Source organism: Scyliorhinus canicula, chromosome 1 (genome assembly GCF_902713615.1).
Source record: "Scyliorhinus canicula chromosome 1, sScyCan1.1, whole genome shotgun sequence".
Lineage (NCBI taxonomy): Eukaryota > Metazoa > Chordata > Chondrichthyes > Carcharhiniformes > Scyliorhinidae > Scyliorhinus > Scyliorhinus canicula.
In genome coordinates this window covers 190,536,910-190,558,691 of record NC_052146.1, presented here as the reverse complement: position 1 = coordinate 190,558,691, position 21,782 = coordinate 190,536,910, and the positions used below count along the sequence as shown (strand labels likewise).

The following is a 21,782-nucleotide window of genomic DNA, read 5'->3' as shown; positions in this document are numbered from 1 at the left end:
ATACCATTAGTGTTCCATTATATACGGTAACTTTGGAAAGTCCAGTGAAGATTGGTAAGTGGTAGTAGCAATAATAGAGAAACTATCTTGTCCAGGAATACAGTTTATCTTGGGTAATGATATAGCTGGATCACAGGTGGGAGTGATGCCTACTGTGATTGATAAGCCAGTGGAAAATCAGACAACTGAAGTGTTGAAGGCGGAATATCCTGGTATTTTTCTGGATTGTGTAGTAACATGGTCGCAGAGTCACAGGTTAAGACAAGAGGAGGAATCAAAGAGTGAAGATGACGTTGAAGTGCAATTATCAGAAACGATGTTTGATCAGATGGTTGGAAAAGAACAGATGGAGGATGAGGCGGATATTTTTAGTTCAGGAAAATTGGTGTGGTTACAACAGAAAGATATAGAAATAAAACGGATGTATCAGAAAGCATTTACGGAATAGGACTCTGTGTGTATATCAGAGTGTTATTACCGCAAAAGTAATGTCTTGCTTAGAAATTGGAGACCTTTACATATGCAGGCGGATGAAAAGTGGGCAGAAGTTCATCAAGTAGTATTGCCGGTAGGGTATAGAAAGGAGGTGTTGCGAGTTGCACATGAGGTACCAGTGGGAGGTCATTTGGGAATAAGGAAAACTCAAACTAAAATCCAAAAACATTTTCATTGGCCTGGACTACATGAAGATGTAATTGAATTTTATGAATCATGTCACACATGTCAAGTGATCGAGAAACCTCAAGCAGTGATAAAACCAGCACCCTTAATACCGATTCCAGCATTTGAGGAACCTTTTACAAGGGTCCTAATTTATTGCGTAGGACCGCTTCCTAAAACAAAAAGTGGGAATCAATATCTTGTTACTATAATGCAGGGGTGTCAAACTCAAATACACCGTGGGCCAAAATTAAAAAATCAGGACAAGTCGAGGGCAGGACTGGTTCAATGTTTTTTTGCAAAACTTATTGAAATGAACTTATTGAACCTGGAACTAATAAAGCTTAGGTTATTGCCTATAAAAACAACATTAAATATTAAATAAATAAAAAAATTAGCTGCATTTATTTCTTATTGCTTTATCTGGTGCTTTTCCAGAGTAATTTCTAATGAAAACATTTTTCCACAGGCCAACACTTTGTGATTCACACTATACCTGAATAAACTCGGCATCAGCCATATCATACGCTTCAATTGCTGGGGCCAGCTTTAATAGTAATTAGATATTATTAGGGCAGCACGGTGGCCTAGTGGTTAGCACAACCGCCTCACGGCACTGAGGTCCCAGGTTCGATCCCGGCTCTGGGTCACTGTCCGTGTGGAGTTTGCACGTTCTCCCCGTGTCTGCGTGGGTTTCGCCCCCGCAACCCAAAAATGTGCAGAGTAGGTGGATTGGCCACGCTAAATTGCCCCTTAATTGGAAAAAATAATTGGCTAATCTAAATTTAAAAAAAAAAATTTTAAATAACAAAAAAAGTAATTAGATATTATCTCGCGGGCCAAAGATAATTCCACCGCGGGCCGGATTTGGCCCGCGGGCCTTGAGTTTGACATATATGCTATAATGGATGTGTCCACTAGGTTTCCAGAGGCCATTCCAGTATGTAATATCACAGCTGAAAAGATTGTGGAGGAGTTACTTAAATTCTTTACTAGATAGGGACTGCCCACAGAAATACAATCGGATCAGGGATCGAATTTTACCTCAAGGCTTTTCAAAGGAAGTATGGATAGCTGAGGAATAAAACAATTTAAATCAACTGCGTACCATCCAGAATCGCAGGGAGCGTTAGAAAGGTGGCATCAGACATTAAAGACAATGTTGAGGGCTTATTGTCACGATTATCCAGAGGATTGGGATACAGGAATTCCATTTGTGCTGTTTGCAATTCGGGATGCACCTAATGAGTCAACCAAATTTCGTTGTTTTGAACTAATTTTTGGTCATGAAGTAAGAGGACCACTTAAATTGATTGATGAAAAATTGGTGAGTGAGAAATCGGAAATTACATTATTGTATTATGTGTCAAATTTTAGGGAACGATTAAATAGAGCAGGTGAATTGGCTAGACAACATTTAAAATGCACAAAATGTGATGAAACAGATGGCGGACAAGAAATCCAAAGTTCGTAGTTTTGCCAGTGGGGATAAAGTTTTAGTGTTGTTCCCAGTGGTAGGTGAGCCTTTAAAAGCAAGGTTTTGTGGACTTTATCAGATTGAAAGGAAATTAAGTGAGGTGAAGTTTGTGGTAAAAATGCCAGATAGAAGGAAGAATCACAGAGTGTGTCATGTGAATATGCTTAAAAGGTACGTTGAAAGGGAAGGAGAGAAAAAGGAGGAGGTTTTAATGATTCTAACTCAAAGTGACGAACCAAATCCAGATGACTGTGAATTTGACATACCTCAATTTAAATTGGAAAATGCGGATGTTCTTAAAAATTGTGATAAATTGTTGAGTTACCTTCCAGAGGAAAAACGGACTGACCCGAAACAGTTATTGATATCACATGGGCAAGTTTGCGGAGATAAATTGGGAAGTACTGAAATGGCTATACATGATGTAGATGTGGCAAATGCTGTTCCAATCAAACAACATCCATATAGACTTAACCCTTTAAAATTGTCACAGGTTAACAAAGAGATTGAGAGTATGCTTAAAAATGGCATAATTGAAGTAGGTAGCAGCTGATGGAGCTCACCCATAGTGATGGTACCTAAACTAGACCAAACGGTTGTGTGTGGACTATAGAAAGGTTAATGCAGTTACAAGAACGGACTCTTATCCTATCCCACGTTTGGTGAATTGCATTGAGTAAGTGGGACAATCAGCTTTTATTTCCCAACTGGATTTACTTAAAAGTTACTGGCAGGTACCTTTATCCGAAAGGGCGAAGGAGATTTCAGCTTTTGTGACTCCAGATGGTATATACCAATTCAAAGTTATGCCATTTGGCATGAAAAACACCCCAGCCACATTTCAACGGTTAACTAACCAAATCATTTCAGGATTACCCAATTGTGCATTATACATCGACGATCTGGTAATTCTCAGACAGACATGGAAAGAACATTTAAAACATCTGATGGAGTTACTCGATCGACTTCGGGAGGCAGGTTTCGTGATAAACCTAGCCAAAAGTGAATTTGGAAAAGCCCAAGTCACTTTCCTTGGCCATACAAACAGACAGGATCAAATGGTCACACGGGAGGCGAGACAACAGTTATTGAGGAGTTTCCGATACCCTCAAGACAAAGGGAAATAATGCAATTTCTTGGTATGAGTGGATTTTACCGGAAATTTGTACCGAATTTCAGCAATGTGGTCGCTCCACTGACGGACTTGCTCAAGAAGCGTAACAAATTCCAGTGGACAGCGGAGCGTCGACACGCATTTGACGGCCTGAAGGCTGTGTTAACCACTGCTCCTGTGTTGGAGAATTACAAGGGACTCTGCGATTAGTTTGAACGAAAGTATCTGACTTTAAAGAGAAATGCTAAGGCGTAGAGAACTGGACGTGGACCTTCTTGTTCAAAGAGACTGTCAATCAAGAATAATCTCAGTTGGAGGAAGAAAAACAAAAACAAAATGAACTATATCATTATCCCTGTTTGCATGTGTTTTTTTTTAACCAAAAAAGTATATTTGCTGTGTGCATTTCTTAAAGGATCGTGAAAAGTTGAAAAATGAAACCATCTTGAATTTGATGGGTTTTTTTTCTTGGGAGGAGGTGTCATGTGAGAGTACCTTTTAGAAATGAGTATTTATAAATGGGTGTGTATATAAATATCTGGAGTGAGAGTAAGAAATCGGTGTTTTAACACTGCAGTGATGTCAGAGAGTGGGTGGAGCTGGGCTGTCTCTTAGCTTTTTACTTTTGTTTTAGGCTGTTTGCTGCACGGTGCGTTTTAGTTTAGTTTTCAGTGTTGGAGCTGAAGCCAGACCAATCAGGTGTGCTGCTGTTCTCTCTGCCATGAAAAGACTATCTCTTGATCATTTGGTAAATTCAGAATTATAAATGTTCTCAGTAGTGAATGTACACCTAATATGCTTCTTTTAAAAGGTGTTTCTTGGGTCTTCTGGATGTTGTTTGGGAAGTTATTAAGGGTTACTTAGTGTTGTATTCTTTGGTGGTTGTATTTCAATTGATGGTTGCTAAGATGTTCACTGTATGTTTTAAAAAGGTTAACTTGAGTTCATAGAATAAACATTGTTTTGCTTTAAAAAATACTTTTCGATTTCTGCTGTACCACATCTGTAGAGTGGGCCATGTGCTCCCCATATCACAATCTGGTTTGTGAAGATTGGCCTGTCATCTGCAGGTGCTCGTAGGATGTCATGCATCCCGTCGATCACTCCCTGGACAAATCGGCAATGGCGGTGAACCCCACAGCCTGGGCATCCTGATGGGCTCGGTCAACATTGAAATGAATGTATTTTGCCGACTGGGCATATAGGGCCTCCATGGCTATGTGGATGTATCTGTGCACCGAGCGCTGTGAGATCCCAGACAGGTCCCCACTCAGCGTCTGGAAGGACCCTGTGGCATAGACGGTCAGGACAACCGGCACCTTGACGGCCACCGGGAGCAGGTGTCCTCCCCCATTACCCTGTGGTTATCCCCATGATCTGGCTGATATGCTCGGCTGGAATCTTCAACAGCATGTCTGGTGCAGAAGGCCCTTGAATGACAGGCGCTGCGGGTACACACGAGGTCTCATCCGGCACCATGGGGGGGGGGGGGGGTCCCTGGTCCTGGCACCTGGCCCTGCTGCCAGTGGTACCATCAGCCGGCATTGCCCTCATCATCGGTATGATCTGTGGTCCACGTCCGGTATCCTTCCTGTAGGGGCTACAGAGGGCGTCGCCCTTGGGTGGGCTGCAAGATGCCCTGCCGGTGGGTGTCGGCCAGTTGGGGGGGAGGGGGCTGGTATGGCAGAGGGTGAGGTACGGTGGTGTTGGGTGGAGACACCCATACAGCAGGTGGCTCTCTTGAGAACCAGAAGCCAAGGTGGGTGGTCAGAGGGGTGCGCAGCAAAATGGCTGCCTTGCAGGCCATGGCAATGCAGTCCATGCCTGTACACCGCCCCAGTCCCTTGGGGGGGGGGGGGGGGTCACCCTGGCCCCATGGCCCTTTCACCTGTCACCCAGGCCCCCCTCCCCCTGGCCTTGGCAGGGTCCCCTACCACCCCAGCCAGCCTGGTGTCAGGACCAGCATCACACGATCGTGCCTCTCTATGTTTTTGGCGTCAAAACCGATCCTCCGCCCAATTGCTTTTCCCAATTTGGCCATCGGCCGACAGAGCATCACGCCGACCTGTTTCAGTAAGATCACCTCTCAAACGTCTAAGATTCTGAAATGTGTCAGAGTTTTATTATCTGTTGAGGTTAACCACAGACTGAGGTTAAACTATAATTGCTCAGAATACAAGTCAAGAACCACAATTGAATGTTCAGCTACCGTTTTTCCTATCAATGTTACTATTAAGTCAGAGGCTACAAATATTGTGGATCAAGTTGTAGACATTTTTCAGATGCTGCAAAGCTGGCTAGGCCCCAAAATGGCAGTGAGGAATTTTTAAAAAATCATTCATGGGATGTGGGCGGTGCTGGCCGGGCCAACATCCTAATTGCCCTTGGACTGAGTGGCTTGTGACACCATCCAGAGGGCACTTTAAGAGTCAACCACGGTTGCACAGTGGTTAGCACTGTGGCCTGCGGAGCTGACGACCCAGGTTCGATCCCAACCCCAGGTCACTGTCCGTGTGAAGTTTGCAGCACGGTACCATTGTGGATAGCACAATTGCTTCACAGCTCCAGGGTCCCAGGTTCGATTCCGGCTTGGGTCACTGTCTGTGCAGAGTCCGCACATCCTCCCCGTGTGTGCGTGGGTTTCCTCCGGGTGCTCCGATTTCCTCCCACAGTCCAAAGATGTGCAGGTTAGGAGGATTGGCCATGATAAATTGCCCTTAGTGTCCAAAATTGCCCTTAGTGTTGGGTGGGGTTACTGGGTTATGGGGATAGGGTGGAGGTGTTGACCTTGGGTAGGGTGCTCTTTCCAAGAGCCGGTGCAGACTCGATGGGCCGAATGGCCTCCTTCTGCACTGTAAATTCTATGATAATCTATGTCTGCATGGGTTTCACCCCCACAATCTAAAAGATGTGCAGGATAGGTGGATTGCCACTTAATTGGAAAAAAATAATTGGGTACTCTAAATCTTAAACAAAGAGTCAACCACATTGCTGTGGATCTGGATTCACATGTGGGCCAGACCTGGTTAAGGAGGACAGATTTGCTTCCTTAAAGGACATTAGTGAACCGGATGGGTTGCTCTCCAACATCTAAGGCTTGTGGCTAAAACTGGTGATGGTATTCCCTTGAATTCTGAAGCCCTAAAATCCTGTGACACCAAGAGGATTTCTGCTGGCAAAGGTGGTCCCATGTTTGTTTCCCCAATTTACTAACAGTGACAAATGAACATACTGGACATATGACTAGTGAACAAAGCAACAGGTTTTATTTTTGTTAAATTAGCAAAGAAGACCTCAACACAAACTGTGTTGCTGAGGCTAAGTTTTACAAAATAATTGATGTAAGGTTTTGGACAAGAAATTGGCGTGCCTGGATTTTTGGGTGTGGGGGTACCTACCTGTGCCCCTTCCAAATGAGGTGAGCAGCATACAACACTGGTGTACCCTCCTCATTTCCATGATTGCAGTGTGGTCCTGAGCTGCACTCCTATCAGTCGAAGAATCCATATAATTTAGATTTAGAACAGTACAGCACAGAACAGGCCCTTCGTCCCTCGATGTTGTGCCGAGCAATGATCACCCTACTCAAACTCACGTATCCACCCTATACCCGTAACCCAACAACTCCCCCTTAACCTTACTTATTAGAACACTACGGGCAATTTAGCATGGCCAATCCACCTAACCCGCACATCTTTGGACTGTGGGAGGAAACCGGAGCACCCGGAGGAAACCCACGCAGACACGGGGAGGACGTGCAGACTCCGCACAGACAGTGCCGACAGTCCCGACAGTTCAGAAGCCATCCTGCCCATCGAGTCTGCACCGACCCTCCGAAAGAGCATCCTTACCTAGGCCCACTCCCCACCCTTTCTCTGCAATCCCACCTAACCTGCACATCTTTGGACATCAGGGTACACGTGCCATGCCTCAGAGGATGATGAACTGGCCCACAATTGGGCACTGATTGCCTTTGGTCAAGGGCACTCCCCAGCCTTATCCCAGATGACAAGGAGCCTGCACAGGTTGACTTGTCGGCAGTCACATGGCGGCAGGCTGGATTAATTCCAGCAGTGGCAGGATGAGGCCCTTCAGTGGTCAGTAATTGGCGCCGTTCTAATTCACTAAGGCCACTTGGGCTGCACAGGAAGTACTCAGCTGTACATTAGATATAGATATAGAACAGTACAGCACAGAACAGGCCCTTCGGCCCTCGATGTTGTGCCGAGCAATGATCTCCCTACTCAAACCCACGTATCCACCCTACACCCGTAAACCAACAACCCCCCCCTTCCCTTAGCCTTACTTTTTAGGACACTACGGGCAATTTAGCATGGCCAATCCACCTAACCCGCACATCTTTGGACTGTGGGAGGAAACCGGAGCACCCGGAGGAAACCCACGCACACACGGGGAGGACATGCAGACTCCGCACAGACAGTGACCCAGCGGGGAATCGAACCTGGGACCCTGGAGCTGTGAAGCATTTATGCTAACCACCATGCTACTGTGCTGCCCCAAATGTCAATGACATTAGGCACATGGAAAGTTGCAGCAGGTCTTTCCAGTGCCTCTAGTAAAAGGTGTTGTGCTATTCAATATTGTGGCCCTTATGCTTTATTTCAGAGAACAAGACTGGTTTACCACGAAAGAGCGAATACCACAGCTTGTCTACTCTTTGTTGATATAGAGTTTAAAAATATTTTTTTAATATCGTCTACCAATGATTAATAATATTTTGGTGAGCGTTGAGGGGGTGATGAGGGGGTTGAGGAGAGTCATTGATAATAATCCAGTGAATAAAATAATTAAATCCATGCGCAAAACAATAGTTAAGAATGGATGTTGTTGACAGTGCAGCACTCCCTCACAAACACAGTGGTCAGCCTATGGTTTTGTGCTCAATTCTCTGAGGTGGAACCTGAATCGTTAATTCCATCAGCATGTCCGTGTCCTCTTGAAGCTTAGCACTGTCTTTGTCACAGTGCAGAATACTTGTGAGCTTTGTATGCATACAAGAGCTCTGTTTCTGCGGAAACAGGCTTTAAACCAAGAAAGCACCCTGCAGGCACCTGAATGAATGTTTATTTTATACTGACAACTGACGTGATTACCCAAAAAAACATCCCAACGAATGTCACACAACTGTGCAATTCTACTTTGTGTAACAAGATGGCAATGACATTTATCACACGCTATACACATGCACAACATGAGAGAGATTCAAATAGATAAACTTGCAAACTGCCCGACAGATTGTTTAGTTTAATAGGGGGAAACCCCCCTGATTCGTACTTGGGTTCTTTACCCTGGTTTTGGCACTTTGACTTAGAAGCTTACCCTGTCTAGAAACATACGAGGCAGATGGAGCACGTGTGTTTCAGTGGCTATCTTTGCAAGGAACAGGTCACCAGAGGCGATTTTGGAAGGGCAACATTGCATCAAGCATGGCTGCCTAGGAGGCTCACCCACTGTTACAGACTTCCACAGATGTATTGGAAAGATTTACAGGCTGATAATCAACTTGCCGGCCACATTATGAATGCACCCTGCTGGCCATCAAATCCTAGAGTGAGACTGGAACACATGACCCACTGTGCTACAACAACTCCTCAGTGCTACTGGCTTAACCACAAATGCAGCATGGCGAGTGGCGTCCGCTCAGCTGCCAAGATGCTGCGGGAACCTGGTGATTTTTCTTTAGGCCGCAGTTGCAGCCTGAGACTGGGAGTGCATTTGATGGTCGGAGCTGGCGGCATCGCGCAGTTAAGAGGCTGAGGTGGAGGAGAGAAGCGGACGGAGGAGGGATGGATTTGTTGAAGAGCTAGACGAGCTGGCCTGCACTCTCCGTCGAGGCTGAGGCAGGTTTGAGACTAAGCCAGGATAGATGGGGTTGGAGGAGAGGGGATGGGGGCTGGGAAGACATGGCAGAGATGGGAGAGCTCCCAGTCCAGGCCCAATGGAGCGGCGCTGGGGTAGACTGTAATATTCACAGGGGAGGCAGGAGCTGTGGACTTCAGCAAAGCGGACAGGAGGATGACATTTAGTTGTTGATTTGTACCAGGATTCTGAGAGCAAAAGTATTTTTGATGTTTTATTAATGTTTTTTCAGATGATGATTTCTCCTTCTCTCGCCATCGTGGCTGAGTGGGGTGCTGACCGTACATGTACAGTTGACGAGACTAACACAAAAACAAAAGACACAAATTCCCCAGCAGTTTCCCAGTCACTGCCATGAAATTCGGGGAAAATGGTCTCCTGGCAAGAGAAAGAACGGAACATGGGACAAAAGGTAAAATCGGGAGACAATCCCGTAAACATTGGATGGTTGGTCACCCTGGGCGGAATTTTCCTTTTTACTTCCAAGTGCTGGCTCTGGCGAGGAAAGCGGGGTGCAGCTCGTGGGTTGCACAGCCAGCCTTTCTCAGCACATTGTCCAGCACTTTGGAGAAAAAAATGCTGGAGGCGAGCGCCACACCGTCATGCCAGCTGGCGGGACCTGAAAAAGCCAGCAACGTCGGCGTTTCCAGAGATCAGGGGTGCCTCTTTTAAAGGGTGCCCCAATCGCTGGTTAAAAAAAAAAGGAACCGCCCCACCTCACACACAGAGACCCCCCCCCAACAGACAGGGGAACCCCCTCAGCAGGCACGGGGAACTCTCCAACTCTTCCGCGCCCCCCCCCCCCCCCAGCTCCCCAGAGGAACCCCTATTTAACACTTCCCCGGCAGCCATGGGGCAGTGCCAGGGGACTGTTCCAGGGTACTGCCCGGGCATGTCCCTCCCCCCCCCCCCCCTCCCCCCGCCTCTCCACCCCCCGGTGGCCATACTTACCTGTAAGTTCCTATTGGGTTCCATCCGTCTGCTTCACATTTTTAAAAACAAGTTGGAAACCTTGCTAATGTGACGTCACGTTGCTGTGGGGGTAGACGATACAGCTGGAGATTCCGCTAGTGACACTTACATGAAGTTCCCAGCCTTCCTGGGTGGGTGACTTATTATGTCAATGGTAGAGGCGGGGACAATCGAGCTGCAAGGTTGCCGGCGAGAATCTTGCTCATGCCCTCTCGCGTGATTTTGTGCCCACATCGCTATTTGCACCCACGGTGAAGGCTGGCGCAAAATGCTAGCCCGTCCTCAGCATGTGAGCACTTCAAAACTCCCTTTGTCTGCCAGCCCCACAACATTGCGTTGGAGTGCAACACTTGGAACAACAGTGACAATTGAACTGTTTATTTTCTATCCCCTTTCGCACAACGTGCTTCCTTCCATCGAACATATCCAGAAATACCAGCTCACACATTCACTTCCCTCCATCTCACATAAACCTCCAACCATCTAACAAAACATGAACTCTCTCACGGTCTCAGTGCACCTATATGCTCTTGTAGACTTCAATCTTGTGAAGCAGGCTTCCGCCCTGAAGTTCCCCCAGTCTGTCACTCAAAGTGATGGGGGTAGTAACCCCACTGAGAGGAGCTCTGCAGTTACATTCAATTTTCCAATTTTCACCAGCACAGGAGAAGGTTTCGGGCAGAAGCTGCACTCTGCACTCCGGACCCACCTTGTAATTGTAGGGGGAGGTATATCTTAGGCACCCCCCTCAACATTTTTGTGGAGTCAGCTCTGCATCTGGCTGACCCATGGTCCACAAACGATCAGATGATTCATGAGCCACAGTCTGGAGGAAAGATAACTTCCAAAGGGCCATGGACCCATGCCAACTTATGCCCCCCCCACACCCACTTTCCAGGCAACCCATGTCCCCACCCCATGTACAATACCCCTCAAACCCTCCATGCTGACTTTTTGCACTTCCATGACCATTCACCCAGTATAAACTTTGTGCAGAACTAACAAACGTAACTGTAACAATGGCATGTATGGAAAAGCTTCAAAAAAAACTATTCATGGCTTTCTTTAAAAGCTGCTGCTACATTCCCATAAAAATGTCAATCAACCAGAACTTTACTGTATCATAACAGAAATTAAAACTGTGAAATCTCTTTATCTGATGTAAATAAACATGGACCTGTTGACAAAATAGGTCGAAGGTGAAAGAGCTGTCATCAAAAATGTTTTCCCTTGTGTGCACCCTTGAACTTGGTGCGTTGAACTTGGACATTTCCCAACACCTGCCTGTCATAAAAATCCTCACATATCCTCAATGTATCTTCAAATTGGCACTCGTTTTCTCAGACACCAGAGTTTTAAAACATATCAAAATATATTTATATATTTGATTAACTATAAAGCTGACCAATGTACACCAATAAACTATTAATTAGTTCAGAACAGCTCTTTAGAGTCATTTTCAGTGATTTAAAATCAGGTCACTCAGAGTTGAACCTTTATTGAAATTGCTTATACTTGGTGACATCACCATTTTTGGCTGTATTAATAAAATGACACGAAGTTACCACTCTTAAATACATAACTAAATACTTTTTTTAATGGGAGAAAAGTGATGCTCTATTATCCCTCCCTCCTCCATTGACAAGTTGCAAAAAAAGGTCTTGGATTGGGGGAGAGTGGATTTTAGTAAAATAAGGCAGAATCTGGCCAAGGTAGACTGGAAAGAGGTACTTGTGGGGAAATCTATAGAAAAGCATTGGGGGCGGGGGGCATTCAAAAAGGAAATGGGGAGGGTACAGACCCAGCAGTAGTAGTAGGAAGGAGTAACAAGCCCAGAGAACCAGGGAAAACCAGAGACATTCAGGATGCAATGAGGCAGAAAAGAGAGGCAAGCACACTCCAAGTCAATGGCAGCATTAATGGAGTACAAAGAGTGCACGATGTGAGGCTGGAGTTTAAGAAAACAATTAGGAGAGAAACAGGATATAAGAAAGTTCTGGTTGGTAAAAGTATGGAAAATCTCAAGCTATTCTATAAGTATTATTTCATATATAAATTTAGAGTACCCAATTATTTTTTTTCAAATTGAGCAATTTAGTGTGGCCCATCCACCTAACCTGCACATCTTTGGGTTGTGGGGCTGAAACCCACGCAGACATGGGGAGAATGTGCAAACTCCACACAGACAGTGACCCAGTGCCGGGATCGAACCCAGGTCCTCAGTGCGACAGTCCCAGTGCTAACCACTGCGCCACATGCCACCCTCGCTATTCTATAAGTATAACAATGCATTTCCTGATTGTACCAAGAGTGGAAACTTTACTTGCTCCCGGGAGCCACGAGCTCTTTTATTTTTGGAGGATTGGGGTAGAGAACGAAAGACAAAAAATGGAGGAACCATTCATCGTTCTTTTAATTCATTAAAGTTAACAAGTGGAAAATAGCTGGCTGGTGGCATGGAGTTTTGTAATGTGTAAAAGAGTTTAGAAGAGGTTTAAAGGAATGATTCCAGGGGAGAGAAACTTCAGCTATGAGGATAGATTGGAGAGTTTGGGGCTGTTATCCTTGGGGAGGAGATGTCTTAGAGGAGACTCAATGGAGATGTTCAAATCATGAGGAGGCTGGACAGAGTAGATGGGAAGAAGCTGCTCCTGCTCTTAAAATGATCAAGAAGGAGCGGGCAGGGATTTTAAATTATTTGCAAAATAAGCCAATGTGATGTGAGAAAAAGCTTTTTCGCACAGTGAGTGGTTTGGGTCGGGAATGCACTGCCTGGAAGTGTTCTGGAGGGAGGTTCAATCGAGACGTTCAAGAGGGCATTGGACGATTACTTGAATAGAAACAATGTGCAGGGATATGGGGGAAAAGGCGGGAGAATGGCACTAAGTTATGATGCTCATTTTGAGAGCTGGTGCAGACAAGAATGGCCTCCTGCACCGTAACAATGGTGGAGGTGTGGGCTTAATTAGGATGTCCTTTCCAAGGGCCGGTGCAGACTCGATGGGCCAAATGGCCTTCTTCTGCATTGTAAATTCAATGATTGTATGAATTCTTGTGATTCTGTGCTCACAGATAGGGAACAGTGATATTTTGAGCCATAAAGTCCCTTGATGCCATATTGTTTAATTTGCAATTTTCTTTCAGTGAACTTGAACAATGAGAAGACAATATCAAGTGATGTTGAGGGAAGCACATTTGAGTCTTTCATTTACCTGTGCAGAGCCTTCTAAAGGCTCGGTTCTCCTGAGGGTGCCCCTCCAATCGGCACTGGAAGCGGTGCTGCCAGAACTCTGGGAACCATGGATTGCGGGTGTTGCTATCCAGCTTCAGCTTCAGGTAGTAGTCATCGAACCAGGTGACCTCAGCGGACTGCAGCTTGATCGTGATCCCTCCCACTGCCTCCTTCTCATAGGCTTCAATCACTTCCTCACGGTCTGCCCAGCCATCACTGCAACAGGACAAAGCGATGACTGTGATCACAAACTTGTGAGGACAAAACTGCGGGGGAGGGGTTGATAAATATAAAACAATCACAAATAAATCCAGTCGGGAATTCAAGAAGAATTTCTTTACCCAGAGAGTGGTGACAGTTTGGAACTCATTACCACCATGAATAGCTGAGGCGAGTAAAACAGATTTCTCAAGAATCAGGCGTGTTGAGGAAAAAACTTACTTGTGCAATGAGTGGTTTCGAATGCACTGCCTAACAGGATAAGGGATATAGATTCAACAATTGGTTTCGAAAGGGAACCGGATTATCAATTGAAGCAGAAAGAAATGCAGGGATATGAGGAAAGAGCAGGCGAGTGGGTCTAACTGGATTGCTCTTTGGCAGGGCTCGCGCACATCTGATGGGCTGAATGGTCTCCTCAGTGCTGTACTGTTCTACGATTTTATGAATTACATTATGAATTTAAAGGGATGTTAGACAAGTACAAGAGGGAGAAAGGAACGGAAAGATACGTTGAGAACATAAAAAATATGGAGTAGAAGTAATCCATACGGACAGTTGGGTCTGCTCCACTATTTGATACGATCATGGTTGTTCTCAATTTAATTTCCCCATCTCATTCCCCATGAGACCAAAATACTGTCAATCCAAGCCTTAAATATGTTCAATCTCGGAGCTTCCACAGCCCTTTGTGGGAGAGAAATCCAAAGATTCATATCCCTCGGAGTGAAGGAATTTCTCTTTGTTTCAGTCCTAAATGATTGATTCTTATTCTAAAACTGTGCATCCTGGTTCTAGATACCCAGACTGGAGAATCAACCGCCCAGTGTCAACCCTATTTATTCATGAATGTTTCAACAAAACCCTTCTGAACTCCAGACTTATGAGACCCACTTTACTCAGCCTCTTGTCATTGGACACCCATCTCATCCTGGGTAAGCTCTAATGCAAATATATCCTTCCTTAAATATGGGGACCAAAACAACCCACACTATCCTAGGTGTGGTCTCACCAAAACCCGTACAACTGTAGCAAAGTGTATTAATTCCTGTACGCCAATCTCCTTGCAATAAAGGCCAACAATACTGGGTGGCACAGTGGTTACCATTGCTGCCTCACAGCGCCAGGATCCCAGTTTCAATTCCGACCTTGGGTCACAGTCTGTGTGGAGTTTGCACTTTCTCCACGTGTCTGCGTGTGTTTCCTCCGGGTGCTCCGGTTTCCTTCCACAGTCCAAAGATGTGCGGCTTAAGTGGATTGGCCATGCTAAATTGTTCCTAAGTGTCCAAAGGTTAGGTGGAGCTATGGGGATAGAGCGGGAGATTGGGCCTAAGTGGGGTGCTCTTTCAGAGGATTGGTACCGACTCGATGGGCCAAATGGCCTCCGTCTGCACTGTAGGGATTCAAAGACAAACGCTTTTCTAATTTCTTGCTGTGTGCATGCTAACTTTGTGTTCCTTATATGAGTACACCTATACCTGTGAAAACTCAACACTTGCAAGTTTCACATTGTTTAAAATATCTTCTTTTCTACTCTTATAACCAAATTGAATAACCTTAAATACGGCAAAACCAACTGCCATCCTGTTGCTCATTCACTTAACCTCTCTATTTTCCTTTGCAACTTCTTTTTGTCACCATTGCAGCTCACATCGCACCTAGCTTTGTACCGTCAGCAATCAAGAGAGATAAGTGCAGTGAAATTACATGCTCAAGTGACTGGAATGCACTTAGTGCAACTTACAACTCTTTGATGTGGGCAATGTTTACAAACATTAGGGTTTCACCACATAGGCCACTGAAGCATGAAGAGATCAAAGGGGCAGATGGTCTGTGCGTGTGGGGGGGGGGGACTTTGTGTGTGGGGAGGGTCTGTGGAAGGGGTTCCTTTATGCAAGGGGCTCTGTGGGGGCCCCCTATTCACAGATCCCTGGAGGGTCCCCCTATCATGGGGGCTGCTGTGGGGGCCCCCCTAGTTCAGGGATCCTCCTATTACAGGGATCCCTCTATTACAGGGATCCTCCTATTACAGGGATCCCTCTATTACAGGGATCCCTGGGGGGTGGAGGTGTCAGGTCAACACCATACATGGAGGGTGGTGAGCTCAGGCAATACAGGGGTTGGGGGCTGCTGTGCGGAGTGAGGGGGTGGTCTGGGGTGATTTGCGGTATGGGGTGTATTGCCATGGATGGTCTCTTCAGTCATGCTCATCTTAATTTATTTTTTTTACAAACATTTTATTGAGGTATTTATGGTTTTGTAACAGTAACAGAAGAAACAGTGTACATACAATTATAAAGTATAAATGCCGTCTTCCTCTCTCACAGGTCCCACCTTTTCTAGCCTCCTACTCTACACTAAACTACCCCCTCCCCCCTTCTGCTGACTGCTAATTATTCCCACTAAAGAATTCGACGAAAGGCTGCCGCCTTCGGGCGAGCCCTAACAGTGACCCTCTCAGGGCGAACTTGATTTTCTTCAGAGAAAGCCAGCCATGTCAGATAGCCAGGTCTCCGACTTCGGGGGCTTTGAGTCCCTCCATGCTAATAGTATCCATCTCCGGGCTACCAGGGAAGCAAAGGCCAGAATGTTTGCCTCTTTCTCCTCCTGAATTCCTGGGTCTTCCGACACCCCGAAAATTGCCAACTCTGGACTCAGCGCCACCCTTGTTTTCAATATTTTGGACATGACGTCTGCACACCCCTGCCAAAATCCCCTAAGCTTCGGGCATGCCCAGAACATGTGGACATGGTTCGCTGGTCCTCCTGCACACCTTGCACATCTGTCTTCCACCCCAAAGAACCTGCTCATCTGGGCCACTGTCATGTGGGCTCAGTGAATGACCTTGAACTGTATTAGGCTGAGCCTGGCACATGTTGTGGACGCGTTGGCTCTACTCAACGCATCCGCCCAGAGACCATCCTCTATCTCTCCTCCTACCTCCTCTTCTCACTTGCATTTCAACTCCTCGGTCTGCGTCTCCTCTGACCCTATGAGTTCCTTGTAAATGTCAGAAACCCTCCCTTCTCCCACCCACATTCTGGAAACTACCCTGTCCTGTATCCCCTTTGGTGGTAGGAGCGGGAAGGTTGAGACCTGCCTGCTTAGGAAGTCCCGCGCCTGCAAGTACCTAAACTCATTTCCTCCTGTCAATCCAAATTTCACCTCCAGTTCTCTCAAGCTGGGAAAGCTCCCTTCTATAAACATATCGCCCATCCCCTCGATCCCTGCTCTCTGCCATCTCCGGAACCCTCCATCCAGCCTTCCTGGGGCAAACCGGTAATTATTGCAGATTGGGGACCAGACCTGTGCTTCCTCCGCTGCCACATGTCTCCTCCATTGCCCCCAGACTCTCAGGGCCCGCGACCACCGTGGGGCTGGTGGAGTACCGTGCTGGCAGGAACGGCAGAGGCTCCGTTACCAACAGCCCCAAACTAGTGCCCTTACAAGATGCCGCCTCTCCTCGCTACCACACCGACCCCCCCCCCCCCCCCCCTTGCCTGGATCGCGAATATCTTGCTTTTCCCCATGTTCAATTTACAACCCGAAAATAGGCCGAAATCCCCCAGAATCCCCATAATTTCTTCCATCCCTTCCAATGGGTCTAACACATATACGAGCAGATTGTCCGCATATAGCGAACGGGTAGTTCCACGACCCCCCCACCCTCCTCCCCCATACTGGACCAGTCCCTTCCAGCCCTTTGAGGCTCTCAACGTAATTGCCAGCGGTTCTATGGCCAGTGCCAACAGCGTGGAGAAGGGGCATCCCCACCTCGTCCCCCGGTGCAGCCTAAAATAGCCCAATGTCAGCTTGTTCGTCCGAACACTTGCCACGGGCGCCTGATACAGCAGCCTGACCCAGTCAATGAAGCTCTGCCCAAATCCAAACTGCATCTATTGCAACCACTACCTCTATGTCCCTACCCTCTGGGGGTATCATGATAACATTCAACAGCCTTCTTACGTTGGCCGCCAACTGCCTGCCCTTAACAAATCCCTTCTGGTACTCACCAATCATGTCCAGGACACAGTTCTCAATCCTTGCAGACACGGTCTTAGCCAACAATTTGGCGTCTACATTTAGTAGGGAGATCGGTCTGTAGGACCCGCATAACTCTGGGTCCTTATCTCGCTTCAGGATCAATGAGGTAGTGGCCTGTGACATTGTCAGGGGGAAGCCCCCCCCCTCTCTCCCTTGCCTCATTGAATGTCCTCATCAGCAGTGGCCCCAGTATCCCAGAGAACGTTTTGTAAAACCCCACGGGGTACCTATCCAGTCTCGGGGCTTTACCCACCTGCATGGCCTTCAGCCCATCTGCTATCTCTTCCAACCCGATCAGGGCCCCCAGCCTTTCTGCCAAGTCTTCATCCACCTTCGGGAACTTCAGCCCCCCTAAGAATTGTCTCATCCCCTCTGGCCCAGCTGGGGGTTCCGACACATACAGCCTGCAATAAAACTCCTTAAACGCCTTATTGACCCCAGCTGAATCTCCGACCAGTTTCCCATCCCTGCCCCTTACTTTCCCAATCTCCCTGGTCGCCTCCTGTTTTCTCAGCTGCTGCGCAAGCATTCTGCTGGCCTTCTCCCCATATTCATAAATCTCCCCCCTCGCCTTCCTCAGCTGCTCTACCGCTTTCCCTGCAGTTAACAAGCCAAACTCCGCCTGTAGCCTCTGTCGTTCCCTTAGAAGCCCTGCCCCTGGGGCCTCCCCATACCTCCTGTCGACCTGTAGTATTTCATTTATCAGTCGGTCTGTCTCTGCTCTGTCTGCCTTCTCCCTGTGGGCCCGTATCGATATCAGCTCCCCTCCAACCACCGCCTTCAGCGCCTCCCAGACCACTGTAGCCGAAACTTCCCCCGTGTCGTTGATTTCCAGATAGTTCTGGATACATTTCGTCAGCCGCCCATACACATCTTCATCCGCTTAAAGTCTCACGCCAGGCTCCAATGCGGGCGTTGGCCACCCTCCTTGCTCACCTGTAGTTCAACCCAGTGCGGGGCATGATCTGAGATCGTGATCGCTGAATACGTGTCCACTATCCCCGTCAGTAAAGCCCTAGTCAGGATAAAAAAGTCAATCCGGGAGTACACTTTATGCACGTGCGAGTAGAAGGAAAACTCCTTCACTCTCGGCCGCCACCTGCTCCATAAACCCCTTTAGCTCCTTTTCCATTGCTGGCACCCTGCCTGTCCTTGAGCTAGAGCGGTCTAGCCCTGGGTTAATGACTGTGTTGAAATCCCGCCCCATAACCAGTTTATGCAAATCCAGGTCCGGGATCTTCCGCAACATCCTCCTTATGAACTTCACATCATCCCAATTCGGCGCGTTCGGCACATTCACGAGTACCACCGACAGCCCCTCCAGCTTCTCACTGACCATGATGTACCGACCCCCACGTCTGCAACTATTCTTCCCGCTTCGAATGACACTCGCTTATTAATCATGATCGCGACCCCTCTATTCTTAGAGTCCAGCCCCGAGTGGAAAACTGTCCGACCCATTCCGTCCTTAGTCTGAAATGGTCAGTTACTCGAAGGTGCATCTCCTGCAACATTGCCACGTCCGCCTTCAGTCCCCTCAAATGCGCGAACACGCGTGCCCTCTTAACCGGCCCCTTTAGCACTCTTACATTCCATGTGATCGGCTTGGTTGGGGAGCTTCTCCTCCCCCCTCCTTCCGCTGATCAGCCATCTTGGGCCAGTCTCCAGCCCACGCCCCTTGCCCCCAGGCAGCCTCCGTCTGCAACCTCCCTATTGTCCCACAGCAAAAGTTCCTCCCCTGTCAGCAGAACATTTTCCCCCCTCCCCCCCTAATAACAGTACTATACACACAGCCCCCTCCAACAAGCATACCATCTGCTCACCCCCCTCACTGCGTTTCTGTGAGCTAGCCCGCCCAGCTACCTTGGTGGCCCCCGTCCATGGCACCAGACATTTTCCCACCTATTGTTCCCTCCCCCCTCCCCTCCCCCCCCCCCCCCCCCCCCCCCCCCCGCCTGGACACACATATGCCAACATAAACAATCCCAACCCAATTGCCCAAAAGAAAACACGCAAAGAAAATCAAAAAGATCAAACATCAAAGATCTAACATCTAACATTTACACCTGCATCCCCATCAGTGCAAATGCAAATTTTAACTCAGCAGCTCGTCCGCAGACCCCAACTCAATACCAAAGACATTACAAGTAACATCCAAAGACCCAAACTTTTCTTTTTTTTAAAAAAATAACTGAAGAGAGAAAAGAAAAAAAAACGCATGAGCACTGCAGCAAAGTTCAGTCCGAACACCTCAGTCCGCTAACAACCCTTTCCTTCTCGCAAAGTCCATCGCTTCCTTCGCCGACTCGAAATAGAAATGTTGCTCTTCGTGCGTAACCCAAAGACGGGCCGGGTACAGAAGTCCAAACTTCACCTTCTTCTTAAAAAGGGTGGTTTTTATCTGGTTGAACCCTGCTCTTCTCCTGCCCACGTCCGCGTTCAGATCCTGATATATACGCAGGGCACTGTTCTCCCATTTACAGCCCTGTGTCTGCCTGGCCCACCGTAGAATGCACTCCTTGTCCAGGTACCTGTGGATTCTCACCACCATTGCTCTCGGGGGGTGTCACCCACATGCGGCTTCCTCGCTAGCGCTCTGTGCGCCCTGTCCAACTCCAAGGGTCGGGAGAACGTCCCCTCCCCCAGCAGCTTCTCAAAGTAGCCGCTATGTATGCCCCAGTGTCCGTTCCTTCAGATCCCTCCGGGAGACCCACGATTCTCAGGTTCTGCCAGCGGGACCTATTCTCTAGATCGTCCACCTTCTCCTGGAGCCTTTTCTGCTGGTCTCTCAACATTTCCACCTCCAACTCCACTGCAGCTTGGTGCTCCTCCTGCTCAGTCAGTGCCTTCTCCACTTTCTGGATTGCCCGATCTTGAGCATCCAGTCTGAGTTCCAGTCGCACAATTGCATCCTTAATCGGGTCCAAGCATTCCTGTTTCTGCTTGGCGAAGCCCTGCTGTATGAACTGCATCAGCTGCACTGTCGGCCGGTGCGTTGTCAAGCCAGAGCTCCGGTCCTCCGCCATGCTTTCTCCCACTGCAGCCTCAGCCCAAGCCTTCTCTGTTCGCCTGTTTCTTCCTTTATGAGTACTCCTGGTCCGCCTCTCCATGCACTAATGTCGGATTCCTCTTCACAATTGCGTCCAACATCAATTTTCCACTTCAGATCCAACAAAAAATCGGGGGAAAAGGCCAAAGTTCCGACCCGAGCAGGAGCCACCAAATGTGCAAGCTAGTCCTTCATAGCCGCCACTGGAAGTCGCTCATCTTAATTTCCTGAGCCAAGATCCTTTCTCATGATTGTACTTCGGTCATCCTTCATTATCGGGGCTACCCTTTAAAAATGTTGTGCACTCTGTAACATTTATTTGTTCCAAGGTGATCAAGGTCACCTTATAACCATGTCTCTGTAATGAAAATTAGATCAAAACCATGGAACTCAATTTGTGGCACTAGTTCATCTATCTTATCGGGATGCACCACACATTCAGATGAAGTGACTTCAATTTTATTTTTTACTATTATTCCCTGCATTGACCTTACAAACTGATGTCAAACTCTCTGTTCCTTCCTGTTCCACTTACCTTGGGCGGGATTCTCCCCAACCCGGTGGGGCAGGGGGTCCTGGCAGGATGGAGTGGCGTGAACCACTCCGGCGTTGGGCTGCCCCAAAGGTGCGGACGTCCCTGCACCTTAGGGGCCAAGCCCTAACATTGAGGGGCTAGGCCCGCGCCGGAGTGGTTGGTGCTCTGCCAGCTGGCGTGAACGGCCTTTGGCACCACGCCAGTCGGGGCCGAAGGGACTTCTCTGGCCGGCGTAAGTCCGTGCATGCGCCGGAGCGTCAGCGCTGCTGACGTCATCCCGGTGCATGCGCAGGGAAGGGGGTCACTTCCGTCTCTGCCATGGTGAATACCATGGCGAAGGCGGAAGGAAAAGAGTGCCCCCACAGCACAGGCCTACCCACCGATCGGTGGGCCCCGATCGCGGGCCAGGCCACTGTGTGGGCACCCCCCCCGGGGCCAGATCGCCCCACGACAGCCCAGGCCCCTGGAGCCGGCCCGCGCCACCTGCTCCCGCCAGTCAGGTAGGTGGTTTGATTCCCACCGGCGGGAGTGGCTTGACAGCGGCAGGACTTCGGCCCATCATGGGCCGGAGAATCGCCGGGGGGGGGCCCGCCGACCCCC

General features: G+C 48.1%; 1 protein-coding gene across 4 annotated transcripts in view; it reads right to left on the bottom strand.

Annotated features, from left to right (window-relative positions):
* LOC119970450 (metabotropic glutamate receptor 1-like) overlaps window positions 1–21,782 on the bottom strand; it is a 328,367-nt gene that overhangs the window by 86,677 nt on the left and 219,908 nt on the right. For all 4 annotated transcript variants that reach the window (XM_038805092.1, XM_038805077.1, XM_038805103.1 and 1 more), the window contains exon 4: window positions 13,316–13,551. In XM_038805092.1, coding sequence (XP_038661020.1) covers window positions 13,316–13,551 — 236 coding nt within the window. The remainder of the gene's footprint in view (window positions 1–13,315; window positions 13,552–21,782) is intronic.